The 12,439-nt window shown below is 36.5% G+C and overlaps 1 protein-coding gene across 1 annotated transcript in view; it reads left to right on the top strand.

Annotated features, from left to right (window-relative positions):
* Positions 1–12,439, top strand: part of MALRD1 (MAM and LDL receptor class A domain containing 1) — a 282,805-nt gene that overhangs the window by 51,117 nt on the left and 219,249 nt on the right. The window contains 2 exon segments of the mRNA XM_075082688.1: positions 4,968–5,135; positions 6,184–6,304. Of these exon segments, the coding sequence (XP_074938789.1) occupies positions 4,968–5,135; positions 6,184–6,304 (289 nt within the window).

Below are 12,439 nucleotides of genomic sequence, written 5' to 3'. Positions count from 1 at the left end.
CATGCTGTAAATGTTGCTGCTGAAAAACTGGCACCATTTCAATAACAGTGGAAAGAGTTACAGACCAATTCTTTGGGGAGAGTGAGGTGCAACAGTCTTTTTACTGCTTTGCTGCCATTTTGTTATATCTGATTATTATTCTTTCTAAAGCATCCACCAGGTGACTCAGAATTAAGGCTATGCTTCAGGTTTCTGTATGCTGTGGCAAACCTAGCTGGATAACAATATCAGGGCCATATCGACTCACAGTCAAAGCAGCCTGCCTTTCAAGCAAATGCTGGCAGAGAGTCACACTGTCATCGTTAGGCAGGAAAGACGAACATGTCCCATGTGCGGGAACAGGAGACCTGTGTTTTGAATTTGCTATATAGATTAACTATGTTGGTGTGACTGGAGAGAATTAGCTACCATGCTCCAGACAGGTACTAAAGTTTAATTGATGGTTTGAGGAGGACACTTTTTAAGTTAATCAGTGCTGTACTTGAGAGTTTACCTTGAAATTATTATTTTGTCAAATGTCTTGTGGCTCTGCAGAGGAATGCAAAAGCAACCAGCCAGCATGGTTGTTGATCTGAGAAACCAGAAAGCTACCTGGAAAAAATGGGTCAGGAAGGTGAAAAACCAGAAAAGTCTTAGATGAAAAATGAAAATACAGTTTTATAACTAGAATGTTGAAATTTTCAACAATATATACACTTTTAAAACAGAATTTGAAGAAATATATTAAATATATAATTAAATTATTAAAGAAATATACATACAATGAAACATTACCAAGTGTATTTTTGTTTATCCTTTTGGTCACTGAATAAAGTGAATAGATGCCGTACAGTTTTAAAATATTTTTTCTTTTTTTCTGAGGCTTTTTTTGTCTTCTGTTCCATAACTTTTCAAAGCTTAAACCATATGGGGGAGAAGCTAAGTTGTGTCATTATGATGTTGGTTTTTTCTGCTACTGTATAGTTCCTCCTGGTTTAGAGAAGAAAAAGAAAAGATAGGGAAAGCTTGCCAAAATAATTTTATTGTGTTCAGGCAAAAAGAGGCTTTAGAGGAACAAAATAAAATTTAGACTGATGCTTAATTTTTCAGACTCAGGGTAGAACAGCGACTGTAATTTTACTTAGGAACACATTTTTTCAAAAATAAAAATGTCAGAAAACAATGTGTGGAGGTACTGCACTTAGAAGGCCCAACGAATAGCAGAATTTTATTCCAGCAGAACCTTGGCTTCTTAGGTTTCTTCTTGTGTAAGGGACCTGAAACAGGTGTTAGCTTAGATAAACCTGTTTAGGGGAGACTGTAGCTGACTTGGACTATGCACATTAATGAGTTACCAGATCTCATCTGAATAGTTGCAACTTGCAGCTGAGGCGTAGAAACCTCTTAAACAATTTAAGAACAATGCCTTGCTGGCATGTGATGCACTTTCTCAGTTCTTAATCGTCACATGGCATCTTAGTGTTGTAAAGAATCAGAAATGAACTGGATGCAGAATGAAATCAAGCAGAATGCTGCTGCAGGGAACACAGAAGGCCTCGCAGCATCCCACCGGAGCCCTGTGTGTTGCATTATTCCTGGGAGCAGTGCATTCATTCAGGCAGTTTCATATCTCTTTTGTAGACTTTGATACTGAGTAGATAAGCACCTTTCAGGTTCAGATTAATTTGTCTTAGAACCCCTTAAGGCATACTGGGCACAACTGTATGTGAATCAATGAATCATTCTGGTTAGATCTATTGCAGTTTGGCCTGCATTCAAAATAAATACAAATGCAGCAGGGATGCACATACATTTCTCTAGTTCAAAGTCAGAAAATAAACCAATTTTAATATTGAGTAAGCACATATTGAAAGTATTTAAAGTTCCCAGATTCAACAAAAACTACAGCGAATTCTTATCCAGCTATAAATGTTTAAAAAGAGAGTGTTTTTGAAGACTGGAAGCCTGGCTTTCTGCCACATTTTCCCTACAGACTTTTATTTCTGGGAAAGAACAAGGAGTAGGGGTTGCTCATTAGGATGTGTATTGGTGTGTTATGCTCTCTGCGTATAAATGTGAGATGTTGCCCTCTGTTGGATGTCCCACTGAGAGGATAAAAGGATCTACATAAAGAGATCTATGTTTATTAATAGCTTTACAAGTTCTTTGGCTCCAGTTGTTTAAAAAAGAAAAAAAGAAAGAAAGAAAAATGGAAAAAAGGGATAACAGTTTTATATTGTCCCTTACTGGTTAATTGAAGCTTAGAAGTAACTTCTTTCTGCAATTTCTTCTTTCTGAATCTTGCTGTAGATGTCAGCTATGAAATATCTTCATTTAGCTCAAGGTTTTGGAGTTGCAGAAGCAAATTTCCAGTCCTACCTCTCTGCTTATGGCTTTTTAATGGACACAGGAGTCATTGTAAAGTAGAACATGTAGACATAGAGGAGGAGGGTAATTTTATTTCTTACGCAATGAGAACACAAATTTGCTTAAAAAACTGTTTGATAAACATAAATCTTACATCTAGATTGTTTTGGCTCGTTATGAAAAGTGTTTGCATACCTGCTGCTTTGTATTCCTTAAGCTGTCCAGTGGGGAAAAAAGTTACATGAAAGGTTTTCAATTTATTAATAAGTCCTGAGATTATTTTATATAATGCATGATTTACAGGAATGGGTAAAAAAGAAACACTATGGCAAATTGAGAGACCAAGTCTATCAGCTGTGAAGCCAGAAGACACTAAAAAGTAGCAGTGGGTTGTAACAATAATATTTCATAACCACAAACAAAAAGAAACTTTTCCTTCATACATAGCAGATGTCATGTTTTTGGAGTATTTGCCAATTTTATGAATGAAATTCAGGGCCAGAGGTGAAAGGTAGTGAATCCACATGTATGATGATGTTCAGATTATTAGTCAATTATTTGAATGTAAGGAGTTCTCAAATTCATCAGTCCTGTTCTTCAATTTTCTCGGCATACTAAGGGTCTACAGCTTAAACAGAGATGCTAATGTGATAATTTTTTGAAGAAAAGACTTCTCTCAGAGAGTCTGGTTCCCTTAAAAATGAAAAATAAAAAAGAAAAAAGAAAAAAGAGGAAAGAAAAAAGAAAAGAAAAAAGAAAAGAGAAAAAAATATCTCTTGGGGACAAACAAGGAAGAGAGTTGTGGAAGGGGATATTGTTGGGGACACATCTGGAGATGTACCCATGGAAGGAAGTGGTCCATGCTGAGCAGGTATGTCTCTGAGGGGACTGCTGCTGTGGGTGACCCATGCTGGGACAGGAACACCCCCCAAGGGACTGTGGTCAGGGCAACACATGCTGGGGTAGGGACACCCCAGAGGGACTGTGGCCTGTCAAAGCCCTGAGCTGAAGCAGGAGAAGAAAAGAAAGAAGCAAGGAGCAGAGGAGGGGAACACATAGGGAGCACCAGAAAGAAACCATTACTCACGTGCCCAACTTCCCTCTCCACCTGTTTCTTCACCAACAGAATTGGGCCAGACTGAGTGTAACCTGCAGCAAAAATTAGGGAAATTAAGTCTAGGAAGGGGGCAGGCTAAGTGTTTGTGTTAAACTGGCCTGGGGAAGGGAGAGGAAAGGTGTTTGATCAGGCTTGTGTTTTAGTGTTTGTTTTCTTTTTTCTTTTTCCTCAGTAGCCCAACCAGTGATTAAAAATTTACATTAATTCACAATAAATTAAATTAAGTAAAAATTACACTACTACCCTAAGGCTGTTTTGCCTGTTACAGTCCCTAATATAATGCTTTTCCATGACCTGTACAGCCTATTGTGTCAGCTGTCTTGCTCAAATAAAAGACTTTAATTGTCTCATGTCTAACTGAAGGCTGGCTAACACATGCATCTGTGTTTGTCCTGGGGCTAAAGACGGGTTTTCTCATATTTATTATTGGCTTGCAAAAAAACACCTAGGTTTCATTCGGCTATTAGCCCAAAATGGTCTGTACTTTTTAATTCTCTTTAAAAGTTGATATAGCATGAAAAAATAAAAGGAAACTTTCTCTCTGTATTGTGATAATCCAAGATTTATTGCGTAAGATCGTGTGAAGATGGGTGGAGAACTGGTTGGGAAGAGATATTTTTACAGCTCTTGTTTTACCTTCATGAAGATTCAAGTATTATCAAGGCTTGTGCAGGGAAGTAAAGAGTCTGCAGCTGAAGAAATTTTAGCCTTTCACTATGTGAAGAATCAGGAGGGACTCACAGGGAAGGAAAAAAACATTAGTCTTTGAAAATTCTGTTTCTTCCCTGCAGTTCTCAGCTGAATTTTTGACTAGGTAGTATTTGAAAACCAAAAAAATAACAAGCAAAAACCAAAAAACTTTAAATGCATCAGGTTCATTCTGTATTGTAAGGGAGGCATAGTGAACTGCGATTCTCACTGTTTTCTGACCTCTTCTGCTTGGCAAGCAGTTTTTTGTAGCCTCATCCACCTACATTCTTTGTTCTTCCCATATATTGGTCAATCCACTTGTTTCAGGAGACCAATAGATTATTTTAAATATCTGTCTTCAGATAATTTTCATTTGTGTTGATTGTGGAAATAGAAGATCATAAGGTTTCTTTCATATAAGTATCTCAACTGTTGCACTTCTGAGATTAGCATACATATGAAGCTGTCCTATATTCAGCATTTACAAAGAAAAATAATCTTTGAGAAGTTTCTAAGTCCCTACTAAGCTAAAAATAGTCAAGGGAGGTCACATTAGTTGGTCTGCATCAGTTGATAGACACAAGTTAAAAGTAAGTTTTAAAACTAAGCTTTATTTTTAATTATGGTTTTATCTTTAGACATAATACTGCTCCTCAGCATGCCATAGTTTCATACATCTCTTTCTTTTATGCCAAGCCTGTGTTTAGACCTGTCATGTCATTCTGTGTTATAATGTACGTATATGAGTTGGCACTGAATTTATTGCAGATTGATGATATATCTTTTAAACTCTTTCATTAAAAACTGTCAACAGGTAAGATTTTGGTACCGGTTATCTCAGGACACCCAGCTTTCTGTCTTTAAAAGAACTGCATTTCATGGAAGTTTGGAAAAATTGCGTGACATTTCAGGATTGCCTGAGATGCAATGGACAAAAGCGAATATACCTGTAGAAAGTGTGGCTGAGAACTTACCTTTTCAGGTAATTAGAAATTATATTTACATTGCTTTCAAAAAGTTACTGTCATTTGGCCTTTAGAATTCATTTACTTTTATAATTCAATATGAAAAGAAAATTTCTGTTCTTTAATGTTCCTATAAAAAAGAATTCTATTCAGCTCTTTCAATAGACGCAGCTATTAAAGAACATCACCATTGTTTCAGTATTGTATGCATTAGAATCTCTTTTTGTAATAAAAGTTGAGTAGCAATAGTGCAGGAGCTTTTAAAAAATGAACTTGCTATAAATACTGCTGATCAGAGTGAGGGCCTAATTATGATGGCTAAAGGCAGGATAAGTGCAGATACTTCGATTTACAGCATTGATCACAGAAACAATTAGTAGTTTTTGAGTTTAATTTTATTTTTACATACTCTCAGACTGCTACACTTTTAGTAAAACTTAGAAAGGAACTGTTAGGGGAATCAGCAACTCAAATATAAGGATTCAGCAAATCAGAATTCCAATTTTGGTCTCTTCATTTTATGTTTCATCTATAAAATGGTCTAAAGCAAAGGGCACTCAGTTCTCATTATTGGTAAGTTATAACTGAGCTTTACTTCCTCTTATGATCTCCTGAATATTTCCTTGTATTTACAAATTCATCCTTACAATCCCTACAATTACTTTACCACACGTTGTTGACTTCAGCAGGCATAGTATAGATGAACACAAATAGAGTTGTAAAGCATCTTATTTGGTAACCCTGAATCACTCATTTAAAAAGATGTGTAACTTAAAGGTTCTAGCAGGAAGTCAGTTCATTCAAGTAGTGATGGCTTTTACCAGTTTAGATTGAAGCAAGGTCATCTGGGTTGCATAACTTTCCATAAGTAAAGGTAGTTGTGGCTTTGACAGTTGAGGAGTAAATTTCTGACTTTGATCAAATCTCAGTTTTTGCTGGCTGGTATTCGGAGTTGGTTGTAGGTGGTATTTACTTCCTGTGCAGATGTTGTAAATTATGATGGAATATATATGTCTTTTTATCATGTCACCTTTAATGAGCTAAATTACTTATTTGTCTTTACAGATTCTTTTACGAGCTACTATTCTAACAACAAATGCTACTGTTGCTGTTGACGACATCAGTATAACAGAGGAATGTGGAGTTGTGAATAGATCACTTCCAGGTGTCAGACAAGAAAGTGAAGGCAAGTTCTGTGGTTTTCATTTTTCCCCAATATCTCTTATGTGTAACTTCAAGACATCTTTAAGAAAGTAGGGGATAATCTGAGGAAAAAGTCTGTATGCTGTAATCAATCATCTCATCCAGTGTTATACACTATATGCTATAAGTAGTGTGCACCAGGTGGAAAATTCCAGATACCGCTTACTACATAGTACCTGCCCACATTCACAGTTGGGTGCAGACAGAAGCAAACATCTTATATCTTCCACTGAAGAGTAAATTCCACTGCATTATCTTTAGGGCAAGAGGGTTCTCCCATCATTACTGTCAAATACCTAACATACAGTAAGTGCCCACCAAGCTTGCCTGTGTACTCACACTCTGTAATCTTGAAGTGCCAATGCAAGGAAGTACAAAATGTAACCTTCTGTCAGACTGCTGCTTCTGGTCTTTTTGACTATTAATGACTACTTTTCTAAAATGGCATGGGAACATATGCAGTCAGTGGTAATGCTGATGGTTTCTACCAAGAAGATCTCTGAAATTCTTCTTTATTGGAAAATTTAAAGGAATAGTAGAAAACTTCAGCGTTGTGTTTTTAAGGCTTCTCTGATCCCTATATACAGTCTGATTGATGGTAGCTAGGTATTTGGAGAAACATTAACTTCCTTTAATTATTTGCCCTACAACTCCCCTATTAACCCATCAGTCACAAAGATATTATGTTTAGAAGTGAGTGTTTTTTTAAAAAGCTCTGTCTGGATAGCAATATGAGTATCTAAAAAAGCTAAGTTAAACAAAAAAGCTGAAAAGCTGCATGTCATTGCTCCCACTTGCTCTCTTTCTGGAAATCTACTGAAATAAAACCAGTAGTCCTTGACTTTTTGTTTCCCTATTCATTGAAATCTGGGGTGTTTTCTAATGTGTAGATTGAGGTGCAAGCTAGTAGTGGTGCAACATCAAACTTTTGGCTTCTCGGAACTTTCATTGCGAGCTAATGCAGAGAAACCACTGCTACAGCAGAAAGGTTTTGTGAAAGACATACTCCCAACTGGGGGGGAAACAGGAGGCTGCTGTACACAGCACCTTGCCTCTGAACTGGAGCATGGCCGTGTAACTTTAAGGAGGTTTTGATAGTTTTTCACAGAAAAATTTTTAATATTGTGGAGAATCATGTACAGTTTAAGAGCATCAGACTTCAATTTTTTTCTTTTTCAATTTGTTTCTTATCAGTTGTGATATAATCACTTCAAAGGTGATGCTGTCCCTTATGCTGAGTACATTACTATATTCAAAGATGATAAAAAGCACTTCTTAGAGTTTTATATATATATATGTGTGTTTTTACTTATGCTTTCTTTTCTGATTTTTAAGGGGAAACAGAATTTACAGATGCTAATTATTCATATTTTTACTGTCCACTGGGACTTTTTTCATGTGGGGATGGACAATGTATTTCATCTGACAAATACTGTGATTTTACACCTGACTGTTCAAATAACCGTGATGAAGCCAAGTGCCGTAAGTGAAAACTTAAAAATCCTGGTTTTAAGGCTCCTGTGACTATGTTTGTTTGTCCAATTTGCCAGGCTTTCATGATTTCATAAATGTTGTAATTTAATTAAAAGTAGAAACTTTTGAGAAATAGTTACTTTATTTTGATTCTATTCAGAATTGTTTCCCTTTTATTTTCTGTATCTACTTCCCTCTTAGCATTAAAAACAGAAAAAAGGTCTTTGATTAATTATTTAGTAGAAAGCATTTAAAATGCAGTATTTCATTTTATAAATCTTAAGATGCTAAATATCAGGTACAGTGTTATACTGAATAAAATCTCAATCTGTAAGATACTGGAAGCTGATTCCAGAAGCCATTGTAAAATAAACCAAACAGAAATTGTGGACACACTTTTGCACGCTTGTTCTCATACCTACAAGATTTCGATAAAAAATTGTGATGAAAATATGTTGCACTTGTACAAATTTGGAAATTCTGTGGCACCACTGTGTGAGACGCCTCTTCTTAAATGGTAGATGGTCCTGCAGTTAGACCTGAGAAAGACTGAGATAGGAAACATGAAAAATACAGTGGTCACAGATGCATATTCAGTTCATATGTTTTGTATACTTAATTCTGATGTGAAGGTACCACAGATGGACTGGTAAATAAAGCATCTGTGCACAGACATGGTCACAGATATAATTTAGGCTGTGTCAACATTTTCCATTCGGATGCATTGTGACTCTGGTCTCAGCTATGTCCCTGTGTTTTCTCTGCATGGAAACTAACACGTTGGAAAGTAAAGGGAGGTAACGTGTCTCAGAGTCCCTTTCCACTGTATAGTCAGAAGGGAGCTCAGAAATATTTCAGGACCTCTAATAGGTAGCTTCAAAAGTCTTTTTGATTCGTTCAGTTACCTGCTCTTGGTAAGAAATCGTGGTTATACTTTCCATCTTTGAAAATTAGTCTCTTGCTTTTGCCTTGAACTATGAACTATGCTATAAAAGTTGTGATGTATTTTCAGAGGGAGTTGGTGTGAATAACATTTAGTACAGGGTTGGTGTTTTTTTTTAAATAGAGCATGATGGTTTCTGGCATTCCCACAAATAACAGAAATATCATAGACAAGTTCCTTACAGTATTTTCTGACTGTGCTATTATGTATCACAAAGCATAAACTTCTTCACAGGTGCTAATAGAATCCCAAATCCATGCTTATACTTTACAGGTTTTATTAGGAAATTTGAGAGGTGTTGCTCAGCTAAACAAAAATGTATTTGACTTTTAGCAGATAAAAGAAATAACTACAGTTTCTATTTGTATTCATGGAACTTCTCTACAGTGTTAGTATCCAATCTTTCTTGGCTAGAGTACTGGTGTCCAATGTTTTAGTTGTTTAGAAAGATTTGTATCCAAAATATACAGAGCTTGAAGTTAGGAAAAATACATTCTGTTTTATTAGGTAACTGTTTGATCAGTCAAACCCAGAAATAACTACTAAATGTTCAATAGGCAGAATATCTTTCCTTTTGTGGGCCAGAGTGAAGAGGAAAAAAAGTACGCTGTTACCACAGAATAGTTGAGGTTGGATGGAATCGCTGAAGATCATCCAGTTAAACCCCCCTGCTAAAAGCAAGGTCCACTGGCACAGGATACTCAGGACCCTACACAGCTGGGTTCTGAGTATCTCTGAGGATGGAGACTACACAGCTGCTCAGGGGACCTTTTCCAATGTTTGATCACCCTTACAGTACAAGTGCCTATTGCTTCTGCTCATTTCACTGGACACCACTGAGAAGAGTTTTTACTTCTTTGCTTCCTTTTTGCCCATGTTACTTCTATTAAAACCCTTATTACACTCTATTGCTTTTTGACTTACTTCACATTTTTTATACTTTTCTTCAAAATATACTTATACATCTTACATATTATTGGGTTATGCTGGTCTGGATTGCTCTCTCATTACCCTTCTTATACTTGGGTACTGGGATTTTGTTCTCTGACCAAATAATAACACTTCTAAATCAATAGTTTTTAATTAAAAACATTCTAAATAGATTTAGTTGCATGCAACACCTCTTTCACTGCTCTGGGATAGCAGATAACTGGTAGCTTTTATTCAAGAAAACTAAAATCTACTGTTTTCACCTCAAATACGGTCATTTGTATTTCAAAACACCCTTTCTTTTAGCTATTCAGCCTGTATTTTCATTTCAATGTTATACCTAAAAGAGAAGACAAATGACCAGTTAGTGGTTAGGTGTTTAACCAGTCCTAAATTATCCTTAATCGCAAACTTCCTCTATTGCTACTGATTTTCTCTTCTTTTTTTTCCTCCTCTAATTGTATGACTGAAGAAAATTTTATTATACCCCTGTCTCGCTTGCACAGACGATACATTAACAATGTCATGCTAAAGGTTAAACTATGGAGACGTTATAAGTATATTTATGGTGATCTTTGCTCTAAATATACTGCTTACTTATAAATCATTATTGTACTGCTGAGTTTGGCTCAGTGTGTGCTAGCACTGCTTCTTTTAATGCGGGAAGCAGAATGTAGGTACACAAATACCTGTGCAAGTAGTTTGGCAAGCTGACTATTTCCAAGCAATAAATTTGCCTTTCAGCCTGTTAGCCTGGTAGTCTACAGCACTAGAATAGTTCTTATAATTCTTCTCAAATGGTATTTCACCACCTTTGTGCTTATGTGGTGTACCATTACTTTCTACATGGTTGTGTATATTCTTGCAGTTGGATGCAAGGATTTAATTTTTCTCAGTCAGTTTTCCTAATTTCTTAGCTTGGTTTGGCTAAGCGCAGATGTTTTATGGCCTTCACCACCTACAACTACATTGTTCCTGTCATTGATATTAACATTTTTTGCCGTGATATTCCATCTGATGGTCATTGTAGGCTCCTTGACCTTGTTTCTGTAAGTTTCTTCTCTTGATATGAGGACCAGGCAAGGATATTATATTGGCTAAAATATCTCTTGAATTATTTTTTAATTAAATATTTTTATCTTAAATTCCAGCAAGATGATTTCATTAGATGGTTGGGCCCACCAACTCCACTGAGCAAGCAGGGTTCCATGCAATTTTCTCATCTCACAGCATAAATCCTTGAGTCATCTCCTGATTTTCATTGCCACTCAAATGAGTTGTTCTTTCTGTCAGGACCAGAAGAATTCCGTTGAAGATCTCCACCTCTCTGACTCTCTTCCTTGTCTCGGTCTAGATTTCTGAGCTCCTGGTTCTTGCAAGAAACTATCTTTGTCACTTCTCTTCATATACAAGACTGTCAAATTGTGGAAGTTAAATGGGGAAGGGATGGGACTTAAAATGCCATCTACAGAGGCAGGAAACCACCTTCAGCTGTGAACAAGGAATGGCTGCAAATGCTGCATTGCTTGAGCTTGCTGGTGTGGCAGAGAAGTAACAAGGGAGCTGGAGGAAGCCAGGGCAGAAAGGACCCAGGCTGCTGTGGGGGAATGATTAGGACCAGCTGGTTAAAGAGCCAGTGATTCAGTGTCAGAAGAGATAACAATAATGAAAGATTGAAAGTTTGGTAACAGAGAATAAAACGAGAATAGGAAGGAAGAATACAGGTGTGGAACAGTGATGCTTTGGGAGGGATCAGCGTAAACAGTGGCAGTAAGTGGCAGAGAACTGAGACCACATGAGTGGACCTGGAGCAAGGAGCTGTCTCAGGAAATAAGGAAAGACAGTGAGGATTTCCACCTTTCCAGTAAGACTAGGACTGAGATAAGAGGTCAGAGAAAACCAGTTGTGGAATAGATAAAAGGCTGTGGTAAGGAGGAGCACTGAGTAAACAACAAGGGTGTTTTTCTGCCAGAGATCACACACACTCTTAGAATTTCTGTAGAACCCAGAAGTCAGGAATCTAACTTTTCTATTTCTGTCAGCAAATGTCTATGTAATATTTTGGGGCAAAAAATATATCTCATTTTTGTACAGTTCTCCCTAATTAGTTTATTGCAAATTATGCATAGAGCAAATAACAAGATGGCCTGAATAATGACAATCAGATCTCATTTTTGTTTAGTTCAATAAAAATAGGAATGTTCCCCTTCAGTTATATAGAAGGAACATTCTAATGGATGTAGAAAGCCAAGGAATTGGCTGTTAAGATATGAGAAATTTATGTACTCTTTATATGACCTGGACCTGGGTATACAACAGCCTAAATCACCAGACTATTGTATTGTTTAAGAAATTTAATTCTCTTCAGACTCCAGTAACATTTTTGAATGGAGGAGAGATTTGGACCTAATTAGCTATTTTTCCAATGAAAATGTCAATCAAACGTAATTTGATTACTTTGGAGGTTTTTCTTATTTTGGGACTATTTCCCATACCAATACACTGTAATCACTAACATTCAGAACCTGGGAAGCATTTGCAAATGACAGTATCATATGAAGTTCCAGAAAATATCAGATTTAATAAAATAGTGTTTTTGGATGCTATTTCACTTTAAAATGCTGTTATGAAACTGCCTTCAGTTAGATGATTGCATATCTGCCTTACTGCACAGAATGGACTGCCATCAGAGTTGTGTAGTGAAGATTATTTTCATATGATTATTTAGAAAATCAAATTTTAACTATTACATGTGACAGCACAGTTATTTTT

This window comes from Phalacrocorax aristotelis, chromosome 2 (genome assembly GCF_949628215.1).
Source record: "Phalacrocorax aristotelis chromosome 2, bGulAri2.1, whole genome shotgun sequence".
NCBI classification, from domain to species: domain Eukaryota; kingdom Metazoa; phylum Chordata; class Aves; order Suliformes; family Phalacrocoracidae; genus Phalacrocorax; species Phalacrocorax aristotelis.
The sequence above is the reverse complement of the archived record's forward strand: the minus strand, read 5'-3'. Positions and strand labels throughout refer to the sequence as shown.